Source organism: Nelumbo lutea, chromosome 1, assembly GCF_056320005.1.
Source record: "Nelumbo lutea isolate HS-2025 chromosome 1, American lotus-T2T, whole genome shotgun sequence".
Taxonomy (NCBI): domain Eukaryota; kingdom Viridiplantae; phylum Streptophyta; class Magnoliopsida; order Proteales; family Nelumbonaceae; genus Nelumbo; species Nelumbo lutea.
This window is the reverse complement of record NC_142684.1, coordinates 69,075,227-69,098,629: the sequence shown is the minus strand read 5'-3', so window position 1 is coordinate 69,098,629 and position 23,403 is coordinate 69,075,227. Positions and strand designations below refer to the sequence as shown.

General features: G+C 35.1%; 1 protein-coding gene and 1 long non-coding RNA gene across 3 annotated transcripts; one reads left to right on the top strand and one right to left on the bottom strand.

Moving 5' to 3' along the window:
• Window positions 1–7,121: 7,121 nt before the first annotated feature.
• Window positions 7,122–10,370, top strand: TDT (tonoplast dicarboxylate transporter). The gene is made up of 6 exons (XM_088964201.1): window positions 7,122–7,748; window positions 8,051–8,528; window positions 8,622–8,665; window positions 8,757–8,852; window positions 9,117–9,627; window positions 9,827–10,370. Exons 1-6 carry the CDS (start codon window positions 7,290–7,292, stop codon window positions 9,895–9,897), a joined length of 1,659 nt encoding a protein of 552 aa, XP_088820327.1. The 5' UTR covers window positions 7,122–7,289; the 3' UTR covers window positions 9,898–10,370.
• Window positions 10,371–12,243: 1,873 nt separating this feature from the next.
• Window positions 12,244–16,950, bottom strand: LOC148875135 (uncharacterized). 2 transcript variants are annotated; one of them, XR_016104875.1, is made up of 5 exons: window positions 16,548–16,950; window positions 14,458–15,794; window positions 14,194–14,266; window positions 13,902–14,071; window positions 12,244–12,669 (listed from the first exon to the last, which is right to left on the bottom strand). It is a non-coding gene; the product is annotated as an uncharacterized LOC148875135 (long non-coding RNA). The 2 variants fall into 2 exon arrangements; XR_016104876.1 differs by lacking the exons at window positions 14,194–14,266; window positions 14,458–15,794 and having other exon boundaries at window positions 13,902–14,119; window positions 16,548–16,946.
• Between the last annotated feature and the right edge of the window lie 6,453 nt (window positions 16,951–23,403).

Below are 23,403 nucleotides of genomic sequence, written 5' to 3'. Positions count from 1 at the left end.
ACAATATTAGAGGGTTAGGGGGGATGACTTGGGCAAGTAACTTTGACGCTTAAGTTAGTAAATTGTCAAGTTCTCCGAGGTGGTAGAAAATGTGTGAGCAGGAATCAGAGAGTAAGTATGTGTATATGTAAACGTATCTTTAGAGGGTGGTGGTTTACCCTTATATAGATCTCGAAGCTCGATTGTGACGTATCCAACACATTTGGGCGGTTGATAGCTTTGTGTCAACTATTCTCAGGACACACCCATATAACACTGTAGGCGTCTTTATCCACCTCCTTGCAAAGTGGAGATGAATGGGCTTATTAGTGCTAGGTGGGCTTCATGCTTGCACACCTTTTGGGTCAAATGTTTTGTGCGAATGGGAAAGAGAGAGTGCTAGCCACATAGGTGGGAAAGGTTCCTCAGGTTGCAAGCTGCCCAGGTCAGATAGATAGGTCAAGAGCGCGGTGTGGTCAAATAGAATGTATGTCCAAACCAGTTAGCCAATCTGACAGGGTGCCTTAAAGAGAGGTTGGAATTCACTCGAGCTTCATAAGCCAATTTGGTGAGGGGCCTTTAAGTGAGGTCCTACCACGTGTTGTCGAGGCACCATAAAGCGTTTTTGTTGCCATGTGGCAAGATATAATTGGAAGGAAGGATCATCCCTCATCAACTGGCACTATTGAAACTAATATAAAAACTTTATTTTCAATTCTATAAGTATATAAAGTATTTAATACACTTGCAGCAATTGTTGGGCCAATATATGGCCATTCAAATCTTGTAAAACTTAAAATTCTTTTTTTTTTTTTGTAAAATTCAATGTTCATCAATGAAATGCCTAGTAACACAAATATATATTATATTTGAAAATCCAAATATCGGATGAAAATGTAATTTTAGAATTAAGAGTTGAAAAAGTAGAAATTAAATTTTGTTTATATGAATAAAAATTTTTTGAGTCATCTACTCTAATTATATTTCTAGAAACTTTTTTAAATTGGAAATTTGCTAATTCTTGTAAAAATCTTTCTAACCTAGAGTCTTCAGCTAATAAAAATGATAATTCAGCATGTACAATATATTTAGCTTATTCTTGTCTTATTTTTTCTTTGAAATATTAAAAGTTACCAAAAAAAAATCACGCTCAATTTGTGATTGATTTTGACTATCATTATTTTTTTATGAGTGGTCATATGTCTAGCCAAATGACCAGTACCACCCTTGCTACTATAATTAAAGTCACTCTTACATTTACTGCAAACAACTCTTTTTCTCTTCCCCTCAACATTTTCTATAGTCAATATTTCCAAGATTAGGCTAGATAGGTTAGATTTTTTCTTTCCCCTAGTACTAGTACTAAGGGTGGCGGCTCTGACAATATCAGTCATTGAACCACTAGCACCAGTATCAGTGTTGTCATACTGTAACTATACACCATTGAAGCCAAACATGTCGGGAAATTGATTTTGAGAGGAACTAGCCATTTTCCTAAAAAATGAAAATTCATTGCAACTTACTTGGTCCGCCAGTCTGGAATCCAAACTTGATTTCAATTGATGAAGCTTCTAAGCTTCCTAAATTTCTAATATGAGATACTTGAACAAACCTTCTTCTTCTTGAACTTGAACAAAATTGAGAATTAGGAACTAAGGAGGAAGAGATTAAGAAAGTATGGGAGAGAGTATGGGAGTGTGTATAAGAGAGTATATGAGAGTATGAGAAATGATGTGATGAGAATTATGGAGGGTATGGGTATTTATAGGAGTTGGAATTAATTCAATTGACCAAATACTCTTAAAAACTAGCCATTTTATAGTTGTTGCAAGGGTATTTTAGTCTTTCATAAAGTTATTTATCACTTTACCAAGATGCCTCTCAAACTAGTTGTTATATAGTTATTAGGAGCATTATTGTCAATTTTCCTCTCCCTTAAAGCCAAAATACACAAATGCCCTCCTAACTAGTTGTTTATAGCTATTAGGGGTATTTATGTAAAACCTCAAAAATAAAAAATAATCGTTGGAGACCCCAATGGCTATATTTTAGAGCCAAGCCACGGGCCTGTGCTAGCATGATCCATTTTTTCGTATCCTATCGCACTAGCCTATGGGCCTCAAAACCCAAGCCCAACATGGCCCAAGGGTATGGGCTAGGCCGTGGCACAACCCACTTTATAGCTCTACTCTGAGCAGTCTACTCCAATGGAAAACATGTAACCAAACCTTAAATAGAATGTTGGTTAATAGAAAACATTAAATAGAATGTTGGTTAATCAACTAGGATTACTAATGTTTTCAACTCATCGTTAACCTAGTTGGTTGAATCAACTAGGATTACTATTATGAAATCAACTTTAATTTTATTATATATTAATATATAAATATATTATATGTTATATATAATAATAGAAAATTCGATTAATTTGATTAACTGAATTTCTAATTTTAACTGAAACCGAAAACGAATTAACTAAAACACCAAAACAGGAATTTTTTGTTCGATTTTCAGTTTTAATTGAATAGTGTTCACCCATATATATATATATATATATATATATATATATATATATATATATATATATATATATATATATATATATATATATATATATATATATATATAACATGCACATACACATATATATATATATGCTGATGTGGCATTCTCTGACCCATTTGACCCATACGGTCGAGCTGGTGACCCACAACTCGGAGGTTTGGCCTACGGGTCAGTTTTTAAAACATTGAGATTTACAATAAAAATGTTTAGCTGAAAGACATGATTTTGAAATTTTACAATAATGTAGGGGGTTATGTTTTTGTTTTTTGTTATTTTTTTGAAATTGTCAAAACAAAAATATTCGTGATGTAGAACTCTCCTTGAATGATTTACGGTGCATGGTATTAAATAAGCAGATGAACATATGCTTTTTAGTCCAGAAATTAATAACACATTTTTTTCATGTTTTGAAATAAAACACACATACATATTTTTTTTTTCATTTCCTGCGTTTTGTTTTGAGAAATTTTTTTTTTCAAATCACCTGGTTTTGTTACAAGAAAAACAATTCACGTTGAAAATCACCCCATAAATTGATAATATTTCATTATTCTAATTAATTAATAAAACAAAGTCCTAAATTAGAGTTAGAGTTATTATTAGGTTAGATTATTGTTTTATCTATATCCAAGAAAAAATGTCTTAAGTTAGAGTTATTTTTGGTACACAATAATAAGGTTTCAATTGTAAAGGAAACCGTGGAGGGAGGATTATGAATAGGAAGGGGTAAAAATGGACTCGTAACTCCATTTCGGATTGAATTTGGATCACTACCACAATACGGTCAATGACAGGGCAGTCCTCATGCCCAATTCCAGAGCAAATTAAGTAAATGGTAATGGTTGATTTGTGTTTGTGTTTGGATCAGGATCCAACTATATGCAAAGCGGGTGATGTCGTGCTGTGATTACATAATTGGCGTATATATATTTGGAATTGGAAAAGGAGTGCATATCAAGAAATTTTGAGACAAAGGTAGTGATTAGTGAAGAGAATTGGTAAGTTGTAGTGATTGGTTTACAGGATTCAAATTCATTAACAACTGGCTTTTTATCTCATTCTCTCTCTGTATATATACATATGACATAATCCCCTCTCATCTCTGTCAGTTATCAAGTTCCGTGGTGATCCACAACTGAAGTCCTTTGGACTATTTTAAGTGTAAAACTTAAAATGTCAAAAACCAAATTGGACTAGGATTCTAGCTGGTATTAGTTCTAGTGTCAGGTGTGCATGAAATTATTTGTAGTATACGCAACGTCTCAAGTCAAAATGTCAAATGTCCACCATACCTGTTTTCTATCGTCTGATGAAAATTGGGGTGAATATCGTTGACCCAGATATTTGAACAAAGCCCAAAATCATTTAAAAATTATCACGCCTAATCTGAATGATGTTTACCATCCCTCTACTGCAAGAAGAGACAACCATGCAGCCCCATTTAGTCACTTAGGTGTAAGAAAATAGGTAGGTTGTACCTTAGATCGAATTGATTTTTGAATCAGCTTGAATCAATCCTACCCAATCTATTTTGGATAGGGTCTGGTTTTCGAATTCTTGAAAGTAATCCCACCCAAACCGGTTCAATGTTTAGGGGTTTATGTTATACGAACAATCTGGAGAATGGACCTTGGTGGAAACGGATCATGGAACTGAACTTGTCTTATTACAAAATGTTTAGGGGTTTACTCTACCTGAAAAATCAGCCTTAAAATAAATCTTAAAAATACTTTTGAGGTTGTAAAGATTTGAATCCATGCATTCATGGTTACAAAAACCATGGTGTCACTTCAGAGATTTTATTATTTAGGGGTGTTTATGGGTTGGGTTGGGTCAGTTTGAGTCATTTTCTTCAACCGACCTACCTAATCGGTTTACTTATTGACTAAAAACCGAAACCGATCAACCTTGAAGCAAAACCAACCCAAACATGAAGGGTCGGTTTGGGCTGGTTTATCGGTTTAGTCAGTTTTTATATATATTTTAAACTAAAATATCTATTTATATTTAAGTTTATTTCCTTTTAGTTTTTGTGCAAAATCAAAATATATATTTAAATTGATTAATTTTTTATGCAAAACTGATTTTTTTGTCAATATATATTTAAATTTATACAAAACTGAATTAAATATTTTACCATTGTATCATATTTGTATTGGTTCTACGCTTCTAGTTTTTATCATATATAACCAATTTTTTTCAAAGTTCAAACAAAACACAAATAAAATATGTCAACATTTAACATATAGGGCAGGGACTAATTAATAATTACTTAAACATATAGGATCGGTTTGGTTTTGGTTTTCATGTATGAAAATCGAAACTGAACTGAGTTATCGGTTTATCTTCTCATACAAATCAAACCGATCAGTGGTTTTGAAAAACCGACCAACTCAGCTTGGGTCGGGACATTTAATGTGAACACCCCTATTATTATTTTTCTTCAATTTAATATTTGAATGTGTGTAATAAATAATGTAAAAGGTAATATTTACAAAATTTAAATTATAATGATAAGTTTGAATTCTATTTTAATATATTATGATAGCCTACACATTAAATTCCTCAATTTAATCAGTAAAGCTAATGTAAGTATTGAACTATATATTATTATTATTATTATTATTGAAAATCAAGTTTTTAAATAACAATATTATTGTTTTTTTTATGGGAAGTGGAGAAAAAACACATTCCAAGGATAGACCCTATAACCTCTAAAACCAAAACTGACCATGGAAACCAAACCTGTCTTAAGCTGCCAATCTATTTAGTATATAATGTTTTTTTTTAAAGGGCTACACAATGGGGGATAAACCATCCCCAACCCAAGTGCAGGTGGGATTCAATCCCAATTCTCTGCTATGACCATCCAGCAGAAGACCTTACCAACCAGCTGGTTGGCACATAGTGTTTATGTCCTCCTTCGCCAAATGCCAACCAAAACCGACAGACAAGCCACAAGACAAAGGTTCGGATTAGGCTCAGCATTGGCACAAAGGAAAAGTGTCGTTGTTTAGACTCAGTTTGAAAGGAGTACAAATACAAATATGTATAATATAAATACATAAAAAATAATACAAAAATACAAGGTTTTACAATCTACAAATTTATATTTATAGTCTTTTCAAACTGAACCTTAGTTTATTAGAAACTAGTGGAGGAGATGAACCCCACATTAAACATTCTAAACATGAATTTAAACTGATGACAAAAATAAAGGAAATTAAAGCATCTTCCATGAACTACTGCTTTTAATTTTCTAACTGATTGATTCATCAGATCCCTAGCGACCCATCGTATTGGTTGTAGAGTGCAATCTTTTTGGACTTGTAGAACTGCTGCGTCCAAGTAATTAAACCTGCAGTTTTAGGAAACCAGGAACGTACGGGATGACTATTGTTTTCTTCCTCCTCTAAATCACCCTTTTTAATCTATTTGTACAAAGTACGAGCCAAAATGTCACCACTTACGTCATATCATGAAAATTCACGATTTTGGGACCTACCTCATCTCTCATCTCTTTAGTCTCAGTCTTCATCTCCCTTTGTCCTTGATGATCCACAGAACATGGGAGAAGATTCCTCGAAAATAAACAAGGGGCCATATCTCACGTATGGACAACATGGTCCTACACACTCCTACTAACCCCTCTTCCTTGTGTTGTGTTTCTCCATTCCATCCCCATCATGTTGTTGCTTCACACGCCTCTTTCTTCTTTTCTCTTCTCAATACAAATTAGGCTTCAAAGCAAGGTTCAAGACATATGGGGCATTTCAATACTTGTTTTTTTTTACTTTTTTTTTATGTTTTTCAAAACTGGTTCAATAAAACTGATTTAGGACTCCTTTATCCCCTGAATTGGTCAGACCTCTGATACACCTATTGTAAGGGCATATCAGAAGAGTCTCGGAATGATACGGTCAGACCTCTGATACACCTATTGTAGAGGCATATCAGAAGAGTCTTGGAATGATACGTACCGGCCAATACGGGCCGATACATAACGATACTTTGAACCTTGCTTTAAAGTTCAAACCCCATAAACAACACTCAGATATACCCACTCTCTAATTAATCAATTATACCTCTATGATGAACAATTGATCCTTGGATTATTGTATAAACCCCCCTCTTCCCCTTGTTCTTGTTCAACCACAAATATATAACATTTACATATAATAATAAAACCTCTCCCACGTATTGACGGCCATACATCTGGCAAGTTTATCGCCTCATCCTCAATCACAATAATTCCACTTGCCACATGACTCATAATGGATGTGTCAACCTGTCTTTATACTTTCGAGTGGGCCACACCCCTCTCACTCATTGATTGTATATGGTCTCCTTCATATCCCATAATCCCATTCCCCCAGTTGTCACGGGTCTAATTGCCACCTACTAATCTATTATTAATTGAATTGATGATCACATGTTTCTTCGTTCTTACCCAACCAAAATAATTCAAGAAATACTAGTCAAGGACTTAAGGTTTGTTTGTGTCGTTCCTATAAAATTAATACTTCATGTGTTTTAAAATTCTAACATTTATGAGCTTACAGCCAAACGTGCCACCTAAAACAAAGATTCAAAGAATAAGTGGAATTAGGGGGTGTGGCTACGGCCTTCCACTTTCCCTCCACTATTTAATGTACAAACGCACGCAAACGATCTCTCACATTATTTCTCCTTAATTATCCTTCGTCTTACCGTCGAACGTTAACCTCTCCCTCTCCGGCGGCCAAATGAATGGTGGTGATCACCATCACCCAGTAGCAGTAGGTCATTCTCCCCCTGATGAAGACCCCAAAACACCGCTCTTACCAGTCCAGAACCCCATTCAAAAGTCGCCCCTAAGCTTCTACTCATGTCTCCGATCAATTTTCACTGCCAACAACTGCTTCATACTGTTAGGACCCTTATCATGCGCCCTTATCTGCATTTTTGTCGACCTCAATGCTCCCAAGACAAGCCGGAACATGTTAGCCATTCTGGCCTGGGTGTTCATATGGTGGCTCACCGAGGCCGTGCCCATGCCCATCACCTCCATGACTCCCCTCTTTCTGTTTCCTCTCTTCGGGATTTCTTCTGCCGATGCTGTCGCTCAATTCTACATGGACGATGTTATCGCCCTCGTCCTAGGCAGCTTCATACTTGCTCTTGCCGTCGAGCACTATAACATACATAGGAGATTGGCCCTGAATGTGAGTTTCAAACTTCAATATCAATATGGAGAGTTAAGGAATTAATTATCTGAGTTGCAATAAACTGTTTAATTAATTCTTGATTATACATTTGACATATTCTACCCTGCCGTTTGCTGATATGATAATAATTTGACCAAAAAACAAGTTTCAGTCCAATGATCTGGAAACTTTTCCTACTCTTCTACTCTTGATCGCGTCCATGGATGCATCTGTCAATAAGTGAAATCTCTTACACATACATCCGAATAAGCATTTGGTGAATTAATATTTGAGCCATACATTGTTGTGCGACGGTACAGATAACCTTGTTGTTCTGCGGAGACCCATTGAATCCACCTCTGCTGCTCCTCGGGATCTGTGCCACGACCGCATTCGTTAGTATGTGGATGCACAACGTGGCAGCAGCGCTGATTATGATGCCGGTGGCCAGCGGGATCCTGCAGCGTTTCCCTGTGGGAGTCGACAAATCGGACGCCACCGCCCGATTCTGCAGAGCGGTGGTTTTGGGGGTGATCTATTCGGCAGCCATCGGGGGGATGAGTACGCTGACGGGTACAGGTGTCAATCTTATACTGGTGGGGATGTGGAAGAGCTACTTCCCAGAGGCAAATCCCATTAGTTTCAACACCTGGTTCTTCTTTGCATTCCCTTTGGCTTTGTTGATCTTCTTCGCTTCGTGGGGGATACTCTGCTTGCTTTATTGTTCAAAGGGTTCTGGAAACGCTCTTTCCGCTTACTTGGACAAAGCCCATTTGAGAAGGGAGCTTGAATTGCTTGGTAAGTCACTTTTTCAGGGCGACCGAACATTCTTTTAGCATATTATAAGAGTAGTTTGGCCGGAGAAGTAAGTCGTTTTTTTTTCACGCGCAGGCCCAATGGCATTTGCCGAGAAGATGGTCCTGGCAGTATTCTCGGTATGGATAGTAACATTCACTGGAAGAGGTTGGTTTAAGTATTTGAAGTTATCCTACTGAACTAATAATGTATATGTGTGTATGCACCCAGATGCTCATAGCTTTGTGGATGACAAGAAGCATAACAGATGACATTCCTGGATGGGGTGCCCTCTTTCAGGGTCGAGCGGGTGATGGAACAGTTAGTGTAAGTAAAGCTGTTAAGTCACTTGGGCAAATCACGAAATCGATGGCACCCACTGATGCCTGATGGGTTCTCTTCTCCCCTAGAAACACAGCTGCACGGCTTCATCCAGGGCAACCCAACTGGGTGATTGGAATTTGGAACCGTCCAGTCTGATCTTGGGATAGACACAGGAATTCTATCAAACACCCATGACCCAACTGGCAATTAGTTACTAGTTCATGTAGTTTTAAGGCTTTAAGCATTTTTATTTTTGATTTTGTGTAGGTGATGGTGGCAACGCTATTGTTCATAATTCCAAATAAAAAGCAGAAGGGAGAGAAGTTGATGGACTGGAACAAATGCAAGAAGCTCCCATGGAACATCATATTGCTACTAGGGGCTGGTTTTGCCATAGCCAATGGTGTCCGGACAAGCGGCCTGGCAGACGTGTTGTCTGCAAACTTGAAGTTCTTGGAGAATGCCCCATACCTCGCCATTACTCCGGTCGTCTGTCTCATTAGCGGGATCATCACCGAATTCACATCCAACAATGCAACCACCACTCTCCTCGTCCCACTGCTCATACAGTTGGCAGACACCATGCGTGTACACCCCCTCCTCCTCATGGTTCCTGGAGCTATCGGCGCCCAATTCGCCTTCTTGCTCCCGACCAGCACCCCTTCAAACATTGTAGGATTCACTACTGGGCACATCGATATCACAGACATGATCAAGACAGGATTGCCTCTTAAAATCGCCGGAATCGGTGCAATCTCCCTTCTAATGCCTACATTAGGTAAGGATTCTTCTTCATTTTCTTTTGCCTTTGCTCTTCTCTCTCTAATTGAATAGACTCATGCCCAGCATATGACCATTTTCTATAACAGATAAGAATTTTGGTCAATTATCAAATTCTTGTTGTGTTACAATTTTCATTTCCAAGTCTATCGTTCAAGGATTCTACGAGGCATTTTATATTATCCTGGTGTTTGTAGGAGCATATGTATTTGGGACAAATGGGCAAGTACAACAGCTATCAGGTTGGTGGAAATGTAGCATTTGTTGAACAAGCCACGAAGAATTGCTTGCTGTGTCCAAAGGATGAGCCAGCCCTTTGTCCGAGAATTTTTCATGAAAGAAGTATTGCTTCCTCGCTGAAGGATCACAGAGCATGGACCGGATGATTATCGAATCGGATTCGACAGAATTCAGTTCCACCCATGTTTTGATATAACATTTTTTATACAAAAGAAAGAAAAATTATCAGTGCTGTTTAAACCACGTAAAATTATAAATAGAATTGATCGAATAATAGAATGACATTTGTATAGTATCCCAAACTTGAAACCAACAGAGGGCTGGCTCGGTGGTGTGCTGGCTCGGTGGTGTGCTAGCTGGGTTGTTCCAGCATTGACGCAGAATCAAGTCCCGCAACCAGGACTTCGGGGAAAAATGGGGAAAGTTATGGGTGTAAAAATCTTGCTTCATCTACCGAAGAAAAAAACTTGAGATGGTAATTGATCAATGCTTGTTTTGCTACATATTTCTTTATTGGCACCCCTTGTGTCAGACTGTTTGGGTGAAAGAGCAAACATACTCTGTAAGCTCCTAAATGACGAAGTGTTCCCTGTGGCAGACTTGATTCTGCTGATAAATGCATCAATGGTAATGATTCCAATCTCCCCTCCGTAGATCTAACTCTGAGTGCTTCAACTTCTTTGGATCCCACAACTGCCAGGTGCTCACCCTAGCAGACTTCTGCTCGGGTACTACCACTTTTAGTTGATTAGTCACCTCATGACAGTATTCAAGCTGCAATATCTCTCCATTGGAAACAATGAGATAATGAAAGCAAGAGGACGACCATGATTGACCACCATCATGATACATGCAATGACAACCCAATACTACGTTTAAGGAGCCATGATGTCTATAAAAGGTAGTTGACATCATGATCAACGGCCCAGGATTTTGTAGCAATCCTGGCTGTTCTTCAGTAAAAAGCAAGAAAAGAGGACGGCTTTCAACATTCCAACCTCCCCCCTCTTCCCCAAGATGCCAGATGGAATTCCCTTTCTCACAACTACCATACTAACAAGGCCTTCGCTACAGTCTCCTATTTTCTGGAAAGTTCCAATCAATAAGACTAAAAACTAATTCATGGACCAGCTCTCAATCAGTTGTTTCCCAAATATCTCACCTGTTGAATTGTCCTATATGAATTGCCTTGTTTTTCTACAGTTGCCTTTTTTGCATAGTTGTCAAGACGACGCCTAGGCAGGTGCCTTGGAGGCTCACCTCGCCCAGTCACCAAGCAGTTTTGCATACTGTGTAATAAAATACTTTTATATTGTTACCTTTTTAGATTATAATTATAAATTAGACATTATTAAAGAAAAATATTCATTTTTTGTGTATATAAACTAATTTCTTTTAATTATTTTCTTATTTGTTAGGGTTTAATCAACACAAACATTGCTAACTGCTGTATATTGAACTCTCAATGACTTCAAAATCTGAACCAATAAGGGAAGAACTTAAAATTTTATCTAATCAACACATTTCTTCTTCTTCTTCTTCTTCTTCTTCTTCTTCTTCTTCTTCTTCTTCCACCTTTTCTTTTCTTCTTTTCCTATAACAAAAATAGGGGTTCAGCCCCTATATTTTTTGAATTTTCTTTCCTTTCTTCTTTTTCTTCTCATAAATATGTTGATTTTCTAGACTTAAACATGAAATTTATAATTTTCTTATGAAAATTATGGATAGTTATTAAATAAAGTTGGTTATGGAACCTAGGGAACTACCCCAGGACATGTGATTTTTACTTAAAAAAATCCATCACCTAGGCGGGCACCTAAGCGACTAAGCAACAAGGCGCCCCCTTGTCACCTAGCCTCGCCTTGGCACCTTGAAAACTATGGTTGGGGTAACTGTCGACAAGCAGCCTGGCTGACGAAGTAGAATCAAACAACATTTCTCTATACAAAAAATGTCAAAGAGAAGGAAACAATGGCAAGAAAGCATGTGATTGGGGTAATTGTCAAACTAAAATAGTCCACCAAACGCAATTTTTGGCTGGGTTGGACTTGTGCTTCATGTATCAGGTTGAATTGGGGTTGAAAAACATCAGTCTATTTGATGTTAGGATGGACTCATTTGAAGCTTTGTGGAACCCAATCCAAACCAAGCTATTCTATGTTTATTAAAATATTAAGAGAATACTCAGCTTGGTTCAACCTAGATCCAAATGGTTTTAGGTTTAGGTGCAACTCTTTCTTTTATGTGTGAGTTGTGCTTAGGAAAAGTTTTTGTTTCATCCCTCCATGTTAGACTTGGATTCCTGTCAACCTGACCCAACCCAATATTGCTGCTGCAAGTTGATTCAACTCATTCAAGCTGCAAATCAATTAAATGGATTCAAAACCCCAATCCAATGATTTTATATCTAGTTTAGTGTGTATTAGGAACTTGCCTGTACAGTTGAGAACTGCCACTTAAGAGAGTATTCCTGATAGCTCATATCAGTAAACAGTTCCCAGTTCAACAATCCTTATTGGAAAATCCCTATATAAGTGCAGCTTCCATTTGCAGACCAGAATATGGTAAGCACAATTCATAGGCCGGAGTTGATAGAGTTCATCCTCCATATTCATTGATCAGACATATTTTCTCTGTAAAATTCCAGATGACTGCTGATCCTGCCGAATCTGCCCTTGCGTCACATAGAGTGCATAGAAGCTCATAACCATGTTGTACACGTATTCTCTTCCATAAATCTTCTATGACATGTTTATGGCATCTTCTGATCCCAGATAACCAACCCTCCCCCTGCTTAATCCTGCAAGAGATGAGCTCCTTAGAAAATGCAATTTCTTCTTTCCTAGTCTTCGAACTAAATGGCATCCCATATATGAAGCCTCTTTACATGTATATCAGTAAATTCAGTACAAGCATACAAAGGACTGAAGTAGGAGCAACACTGCCCAACTATCAAGAATGCAGGCATACTTGAAGACAGAATGACATTACAAAGACAAATTTCCGGAAGAATAAAAAATAAGAATAAAGGAATACAAACATGTTTATTCTCTAGGAGCAATCTGGAAAAGTTCCACCAGTTTGATGATTATAGTCTAACTAATAACCGAGGTTTGTACTTTCCATGTTTCTTTAAGCTACATTTTCTATGTTTTTCCCATACCTCTCTCTCTCTCTCTGTTATGGGCCCGCGAATAGGATCTCATCACGGGTCAGTCCACGGGGAAAACCTCCTGTTTTCCCTTGTTCCTCCCTGCTCTTGATGAACCTATCTTGGCCGCCCTAATGGTGATTTGTCCAAGAGATCACCTAACTCTCCTTGCTCTCTTTCTTGACTGAAATTTTTGATACCTTTATTGAATAATATCAGCTCCTTAAATAAGAGATTACAAGAGGTAGAATCCTACTTTTAGGAAGACTCCTTGCTAATCTACTACTCTATCCTATTAAACTGATAAGATAAGACTGAACTGATAAGATAAGATAAGATAAGACTTCCTTAATCTATCCTATTGAACTGATAAGATGAGATAAGATAAGACTCCCTTAATCTATCCTACTGAACTGATAAGATAAAATAAGATAAGACTCCCTTAATCTATCCTACTGAACTGATAAGATAAGATAAGACTCCCTACTAATCCATACTACTGAACTGATAAGATAAGAACACTGAATAGATAAGACTCCTACTAATCGCAGATAAGATAGAATGATAACACTAAATTGCTGTTGTTGAGAACACTAAATTACTGTTGCTGCTGCCGGCGCCCACATCTCTCTCTCTCTCTCAGTTTTTGAGAGTTGATAAAACCCCTAGGAGAAAGAAGAAAAAAAAGAAGACATCATAGAACTATCTGAGAAGTATGTTGTTACAAAATGACACGATATAATTATGACAAAGAGCAAGAGTAATAAAGATTATCCACAATGATCGCATTTTACCTCCATGAGTTTGCTTGCAATACCATATTTGGAATAACTTACACAAGCATGAAAAACAGGTTCAGATAAATGAAGTATAATTTTTACCTGGCATCTATGACCCCAGCATTTTACCTCTCCTTTGAAGTTATGCTTTCAACTGGTCTTCAATCTCCCTTGCTGTACCATAGATCCTCTGCAGCACAGGCTTTATTCATCCCCTCTCCAGTAAACCACAGCAGCAGATTCAAGTTTAACGGCTTTCTTGTTTTTATTGCCTATAGAATGAACATGGGATTCAGCACAGAGATCCTACCATTAATTTCCTGGACAAAACATAGTGAGAAAAGCCCACAAATACATTAGGAAGCATATCGATTGAAAGCTTGAGAACAAATACTTGTATAAATAATATCCTTTAGAACTGAACACTGCCACACCACCTTTAAAAAGGACATCTTTTCTCAGATGACCTGAAAAAATAAAAAACAAAATAAAATATGCAGGAAGAACCTTTAGATAAACTAGATAATATTTTTTTCATAGAAAAAGCATGCCAATGGCAACAGGATTTGCATCTAAAGAAGCTTCTCTGTTAAGTTTCTAAGCCAAATCTTGTCTCCAATGTCAGCAATGAGTAAGTAAAAACATGAAGCATGCCCACCTTCAGAATCATTTTGCAACAGAAAAGGGAAACAAAGTCCTCCATCTTTTCCATCTCTCTGGAGACATTAAAATATGAATTCAAGTTTCTGTCTAGGGGGTTTTCCTATTGACCACAAAAATATAGCAGGCAGCCTCTCGCTTAAATGTTGATCAAAAATAGATGTTGACATCAAATGAAACCCATACAAATAGGCAGCAAGTTCACCAAGTTGCTTCAAGCTGGTTATATGATTTCAGAAAGAGACGTCAAAGATACTCTGTCAAAGCTAATCTTCAATATGTACAGTCAAAAATTGATGATACCAATGCTTTGAAATTTCCTACATTAATTTGTTTTCACTGTTAAGTTGATAGGATGATCAAGTCATAAGATGTATATGACCTCAGTATCTAAAAGGGAAAAAAGAAAAAGAACAAGAAATAAAGTTCAACAAAGTCAAGAAGACTGATCAATGATATATGGTGATTTCATCTTCCTTGATGCTTTATGATGAGGGTAATTTGGTCCTCCAATGACATCATGAGTTCATGACACGTGGCATCTCGAAACAGCTGGATGACACCTTGGCACCACGTAAGCAGATCACCTCAGACACTTTATAATTGCACCAATGACCTCGGGGCCTCCCCGGTAGACCGAACTGCGAATAGCTAGATGGGATCTCAAGTCGGTGTATGATGTGACCTGCTTCCACTAGACTGCCCGGGTCCCGTCAAGACGTCGGGTCAGCATGAGAGGTGATCTGCGTCTTCCGGCTTGACCTAAGTTCAGCTAGCGACCTGCCGGGTGACCTCCTCGAGTGAGCTATCGTCTCTGACTTCTCCGGGATCACAACGCTCAACCATTAGACCTGTCTTTCCGCATCGTCCGCATTGGAGTTGATCGGATGGACCTTATCCTTCTGTGTGGATCACATATCCGGCTGAGAGATCTCCTACTAACATGGTGGACACGGTTTCCCGGGAATCTCGGGCACGTTACAGGAAGCTCCTAGTTTCTTACGCCTATATAAAAGCGTCCCCTCCCTCAGAGAAGGTATGCGCAATTCAGCTCTCAAACACTCTAGCTCTCTCCAAAATCTGGCTAACTTAAGCATCAGAGTGCCCACCTCGGGTAAAGCAATCCGAGCACTCTAATACTGTCTTTTTGCAGGTCGACCCGGCAAACTCACCAGCTCTGCATCCGAGTTGCCCTCCAGCAGGGAGCTGCGAGATTGCACATCATCACTTTCCAAAATCTCCATGTTGTAAGGCTCATCAATGGCCATTGTTCTTTTCTTAGCTTCATCTCTGGAGATTTCTTATTAGCGGTTAATTTCAGATAATGATCCGATCCTACAGATGATTTACGAAATTAATTCAGTACACTGAAACTACAAACTAATGAATGTTTTCCAAGCCATGCACGACCTTCTACCACATTTAAAAATAATAATAATAATAATATCAGAACGCCTAAAAAATAAATAAAAGAATCAAATCAAGTCAAATATTGTGTTTTTTCTTTTCTTTTTCTGATCATCTATTTTAAAATCCTTGTCCGTTAATGGTTCTATATCGAAGTCATAACAGAACCCATTCTCTATCCACGGTCTAATGGTCACTTAAGCGACTGGGAAGAGTTTCTAAACAGCCATGGCTATTAGATGTGCACACAGCAACTTAACGCAAATTTCTCCTATCAAAACATAATAATATAAAACAAACGATCCCGAAAGAAAATGTTTTAGTCAAAAGATGCATTCCAAATTCGAAATGACCGACATGGCATTATAGTTTTCCATACTAAAATTTATGATGTAGCTTGAATGAAGATTCAAAATGTCAATGCTCAAAGATGAAATTTTTGCGCAGCATGTTGAGTTGATCAAGTTCATTGTAATATGCGTTTCGTTTTGAGCTACCAAAAACTCTACGGAAATAGTTATAAGCAATAAGAACAAGCTATCTGAGTCGTATTTTGTGCACAAGAAAGACAAAGGGGATCAGCAGTATGACTAACAAATAGCCGTGTTTCGGATTCTCAACAATTTCTATGATGAACCGTCAGTAGGAAGAGTGACTTTCTCTGATGAATATGTTGCTTACCCAAAAAAAGGAAGAACGACTTTGCCCTCCTGGGGATTTCTTTTCGGAAGTTTCTCTTCAGCTACAATTGCAGTCTTCGATCAATCAATTGCAACAGCTAAGGAAGCTGTGGAGATTCTTTTGTTATTCTTACTCTGTGCATAGGCCCCAATTTGTCGGCGGAGCTGCTTCTCTAATTCGAAACAAAGAGTCAAGGACCTTTGGAGGGGGGAAATCGAAAAGCAGAAGGGATTTTAATTCGAGGCTTACGCCTTAAACCGCTTCGAGGCTTACGCTTCGCCTCTTTAGCACCCAACCGCCTCGTCTCCGCCTTTATCCATTTAAAACCTTGGTCTCAAGTGCAACAGAGGAGGCAAAAAAGGGGTGATAACCGAGAAAATGGCATTGGCTGGGGAAGATGGCTGTCTAAATAGCTCTAACGCAATTTTTATATCTACTAGTCATGACCCGTGTGATGCACAGAGTTTATTTATAAGTAAAATTGAAGATGGAGCGACATTTATAATTAAATGGTGTTCATTTAAATTCAATTCAAGTATTATTTTTAGGGGTTCTATCTAGTTTATCCAATCACAATCTAAGCTATTCTTTAATGCGAGTGGCCAATTTTCTATTCCATAGATAAATTTGTATCGTTTTTCTTGTATCTTAATGTTAATTTTTAAGAACTTTTTAAAAAATAATTTTTATTAATTTTTTATTAGTTTATTATTTTTTTGTTTTATTTTTAGGTAAAATTATAAAAAAAAAATCCTCTTGTAACAATTTTATAAACCACCTTTGTGTTTTGACCCTAACAAAAGCCTCTCCTATAGTTTTGAGAAAAAAAAAAGTTTAAATATCCCCTTTCCCTTGGCTTTTCAATAACCAAGACATTAAAGTTAGCAAAATATCCTTATCATTGTTAATGTATTAACATACATAATTTAAAGTTTCAACTTTATCTTTCACTAATTTATTTTTCCAAACAAATTTCAAATAATAATTGCCCTTAGTCATCTTGGACAAAGTAAGGTAAAAAGGTTGAAGTGAAGTAAAATTAATGCATTACATCAACATTTTTTATTCAGAATGCTGATGAAAGGAAGGTATTTGCATCTTTTTCAAAACAATAGGAAAGGTTTTGTTAAGGTCAAAACATTGGAGAGTTTGATAGAATTATTAGAAAACCCTATGAGGTTTTTGTAATTTTCCTTATTTTTAAATGAAAACAATTAAGGAGATTTTAAAGCAATTAAACTATATTTAAGATTAATATTTTTATTAATTTTTTAAATTATTAAAAATTGAATCTATTTAAGTATATTAAGTTTTTATTAAATTTAAATTCCTTATGAAATTTATTTAACTATATAAATTTTTATTTTTCAATGGAACTTAATTTGGTTTTAAATTAATAAAATTTAATTATAAAACTAATAATTGTTGGATTATTTCGTATTAGTTTTATAATTAATATTAAATTGGTATTGGTTTTTAATATATCTTATTCCTCTTATTAATTATTTTTTATTATATTAATAAAAATAATTTTTTAATAAAAATAATTTTTTAATAAAAATAATTAATAATTATTTTTATTTTAATTAAGTAACTTACTAAATTATTTTTAATATGGTTATTTATTTTTTATTATTTTCAAATAGAATATATATGGATTATAATTTTAAATGGAAGTAGATTATTTAGTGCAATAATATATCATTGAATATCTCAATTTTAATATAAGTATATATATATATATATATATATATATATATGTATGTATATATGTTGTGCAATTTAATAGAGTAATGGAGATGAGAGAGAACTAGTGGCATAATTTATTGAATGAGTGAGTTAATGGCATAATTAATGAGGAGAGAGAGAGAGAGAGAGAGAGAGAGAGAGAGAGAGAGAGAGAGAGAGAATGGTGTATTAATGAGGAGTTTTAAAAGTCTTAAAGATGATTGGTCACTGAATTATTTGGTTCACTTTTAAAATTAAAAAATTCAATAAAAAAACTAGAAAAAAGATAGATACCTTTGAAAAGAAACCAGAAAAAATATAAATGAATTTAAGGATAAATCACAAAGCATGAAAGTGCCAACTTGGCACATTCCATTTTAATATATAGATATAGATAATATCTATAAGTATCAAGTAATAAAGAGTCTGGGGTGTGTACGATCATTATCAAGGAGCTTGATACAGTATAGTCTAATTCTCATTCTGGGTGTAGTGTTTTCAAGTATTAATCCCATTATCATCTCCATAAGAAAAGAGCTGTAAATGTGATGTTTCATTGTTCATTTAAAAGAGTAACGACCCTTATGAGGTGTTAGGCAATGATTAATAAAAAAAAAAAAATTGTTTTGGTTTTAATAGTTGTTTTCCTTCCATCTTTTCTTTTTTGCTGTGGTTGTATAAAAGTGCATTCTACTCTATGTTATTTTCATTAATTGTTTAGAGTCATGCTATATTTTGTTTTTACTATATCACTAATCTAAGCTAAAATGCATTGGCTCTTCATAGCAACTATACTTACGAATTTCAGATTTCTATTAACAGAGTTTTGTTGCTTCTATTACAAGTTTCTTTGAGGTTCCTTGATGGAGATTTTTTTCCACATGTTTTTTAGGATTTTTTTTCAGTTTTTTCTTCCATTTTTTCTTTTTTATTTGATTTTTCTTTGTATTTCCACGATGGTTTTGGTTAAGAAATATTACCATGGTATTTTAAGGAGAAACACATTTATTTGATTTTCTTTTTTAGGCGTTTGGTTATGTTTACATTTATTCAATAAATGTTTTGCACTTGTGTGATTCTAAAACTGAATAACACATTTAATGAAAGCATTTATGATGCATATGCACCACATCAGCAAAATGCCAATAAAAGCTTATTCGTTTCAGATAATTCCAAAATGAAGCTTCTTGAAATGGGAGAGGCATACAAAAACCGAAGTTTGCTTTTACAAATTTTGATACACAAATACAATTAATGAGGCATTTGCTGATGGAGTATCTATGTGACACCATCAATAAATGTTTACTCAATAAACGTAAATGAAACCAAACATATACTTAATAAATGTATAACTTTTCTATATGGTAAATATGCATCTTTGATCATGTGCTTTCGAGTGCCTACATAAATTTAAACAAAACTCAATATGTTTTAATTTACGGAAAAGTACGAACAGGTCTAATGCAAATTTTTTGTTCCCACTGCAAAGCTATAAACATTCAGAAGGTCCAAAAAACACATTCTATGCATCCATATCCACTCGTGAGTTGGCATCAATTCCGAATTGGCACCTACCCCAAATGTACTTTGAACCAACAAATTCTGACCCTGGGATTATCGGTCATTCTCCCTTTAATTTATGTTTCTTATTACCCACTCATTTTGGGCCCGTTTGGCATCACTTCGAGAATCAACTATGGCCATTCTCTCGATTCTGCAGTGGAGAATTGTGCTTGGTGCTCAATTCTCTCCTTTTGAATTCTATGCAGAATGGAAAAAGGGACTCTTAGGAAGTGATTCTCAAAAGCAAAAAAATTCAACTTCTCACCTATCCTCGCTGTCTTTTCCAAGTTTAACGAACACGTGTGCTAGAGCGCACGTGAAAGAAGGGTTGTGTCGGTCATTTCACACAAAAATAAAATTAAACTCCTAACCCGTCTTCCATCTCTTCTACCTACTCTAAATTTTAACCATTGAAACCCTCTCTTGGAGTCTGCTACGCAAAGAAACTCACACATTACCCATTCTCACAATCAATCTCAAGTAAGAATGTAACCATTGTGATCCCCTTTTTTATTGTTTAATGTTTTTTGTTTGCTGGTAAAAGCCTCACCATGAGATTGATTGCCGTTGGAACCATGGAAAGCCCTCATCTCATTCGAAAACCCTTTTGTTTTATACCAATTCATTCAAAATTGAATCTGTTTGAGTTTTCCTTTGCTTTTTATTGGGAAAAAACAACAGCTTTGTTATTTGTAGATTTTTAGATTGTCCCATTTTAGGTTTGCTTTGCTCTAAGCGTCATTAACAGTGAATGCTTTTTTTTTTTTGTAAATGATTATTTTAATGTTTTTTTGCATTAAATATTGATCTTGTAATTGACAAACCAGTTTTTTAATGATAGAAGATAAGTTGTAAGGTGGTTCTAATGATTTGGGAATTGGTACTTTTAATTGGTTTTAATGATTTTGAGCTACAATTTGTTTGAAGCCTTTTCATTGCTATGCAAATTAAAAAATAAAAAACAACCATTATTTTTCCTGTTATTATAATGTAATTGGAAATGGTTATACCTAATTATAATTGAATCTTAGTCCCTCTTAAGCAAACCTAAAGAAATCAAAAGAACCAATAGGTGTCAATGTGAGTCGCTTTTGGATTTGGATCTACTGTGATTGATGTTAGTTGTCTTTGGTTCTTTCAATGTGAATCTCTTGGTGACGGTGGTAGAAAAGGCGAATACTAGCTAGTAAGGCAATGTGTCTTATTAGCTAGACTGTTTATTGGTCTCACCATGTTTGTAAGGTGAAGTTTTGCAGGAGATAAACAAAATGAACATGTGCGAACACATGATTTTTTTCCTCTTTTATATGTATTTAACAATGATCTAAATGTAATCTAGTATAATGAAGCTTCATTTGAACTTTTATGATTGGCATGGTTTTATATATCAGTCATATTAGAGAATTGATTTCAAGAAATTGGTTGATGCCAAACATGATTTTGTTTCTAAGAAACAAGAATCAGATGAATCCATTCTTTTCTGAAAGAATTCTGAGAATGAGAATCTTCAGAATTGATGCCAAACATGGCCTTCGTTTACAAAAAGAAGAAAATGATTTGTATTATTATTTTTTTTTTTTGCTACATAAATTTAGGGGTGAGCAAATGGATAGGTTCTACTTATAATCGAATGGAACCGACCTTGAATAAACCTACCCAAATTGTTATAGGGTAGGGTCTGGTTTTGAATTCTTGGAACCGACCCCCACCTAGGCTGGTCCCAGGGTCTAGGTCCTACCCAAACTGATCTAATGAACCGACCTTGGTGGAACTTGCCTTAGAACCAAACTTGTCTTGAAATAAACCCCAAAATACTTTTGGGGATGTGAAGATTTGAACCCCAAGCACTCATTGTTACAAAGGCCATGGTCTCACTTGACCATTGAATTACTTAAGTTATTTGATCATTTGTTTCCTTTTTAATATTTAAATATGTACAATAAGTACTGCAAAAGGCAATATTTACAAAATTTAAATTTAAATTATAAGTTCTGAATCATATAATTATAATATACATATTAAGTTACTCAATTTAATCAATAAAGATAATATAAGTTTTAAATTATAATATATTTAGGGAAAATCAAGTTTTTAAAAATATGCTTTTTTAAGGGGGGAGGGGAGTAAAGAAAGAATAAGTTCCACATATAGACCCTAGAACTGATCCCAAAACCATGCAAGTCAGAATCGACCTTCACAAGGTAGGTTCCAGTTCCAAAAACCTAGAACCAACCCCTACAAGGTAGGTTCTAGGTTCTACCATGGAATCAAACCAAACCTACCCATACTCACACCTACATCTATACTACTTTAAAAAGCACGAATGGTCATAAGAATATTTCTGTAATTTTCTAATGACAAAATTTACCCTTCTATATTTAAATTTATTGATAAAAAATAAGGGCAAATAAGGTAATCGGTTCTTAATATTAAATGAGTTGAAAAGAGGTAATTTAAAGATATTCAATGCATTCAATTCCCTCTCATTAAATCCAACATTTAAGTTATTAACTTGCATTCATGTTCATTGAATCATATATTTAAGTCATTTTTGTTTCTTCTCATCATTAAGTTCTATTAATTAATCCATACTTAATAAATTAATACTTCCAATAACATAAAATCTTATACTTTTAAAAAATATACCTAGCAAAAGTAGTATTTTCATCTAGGTGGTGGTAAGAAATTAAATCATTTTGGGTCAAATGGGTTAATCCATGCTGACATGATTAATTAATAAAATGAAAAAATAGAAATTAAAAAAATGGGAATATTTTTAACATACATATTAAACAATTATAAGTATGATAAATAAGAAATGTTTTTATTAATGATGGAAATGGAATGTAAAATTTAAAACCAATTGGAAATAAAAATCTTTTCGTATTCTCTCTCATTAAATCCTATATTTAATATATATTTTTCTCATTATTAAATTCTTATAATTAAATCCACAATATTAATTTTAAAAGTATAAAAATAAATATTTTGAAAACAAAATCACTTTCTTCCCTCCCAGTGGTGGGTAAGTAATTCAACCATTTGGGGTCAAATGGATTAATAAATAATGTCATAGTTAAATAATAAAATATTAAAATAAATAACTATGAAATGTAAAAAGTACTTTTATTAATAATGAAAAGGGAATACCAAATTCAAAATCTACCTAGAAATCAAATGATGTCATAATAAAATAATAAAATTTTTAATAATAGAAAATACAAAGAATCACAAAAATTAAAAAAAAAAAAAGATAGAGAAAATTTTGGGCACATATCTAATGTTATATCTTATAAAAAATAAAATATTGGGTACATCTCTAATATTGTGCATTCATTATATTAAACAAAAATAAGTTTTATACATAAGAAATAATTTTATCAATGATGGAAATGTAATACAAAAATAAGTTCCTCTCTCACTCCCTTTGTCTCTCGATCTCCCTCCCTTCTCTCTCACTCTCATAGTCATCTCTCGATTTCTTGCTCCCTCTGTCTCTCTCAAACTCTCAGCTTCGGTCTATAGCCAAATCAAAACATCTCTCCTTCTCTCTCTCTCTCTCTCT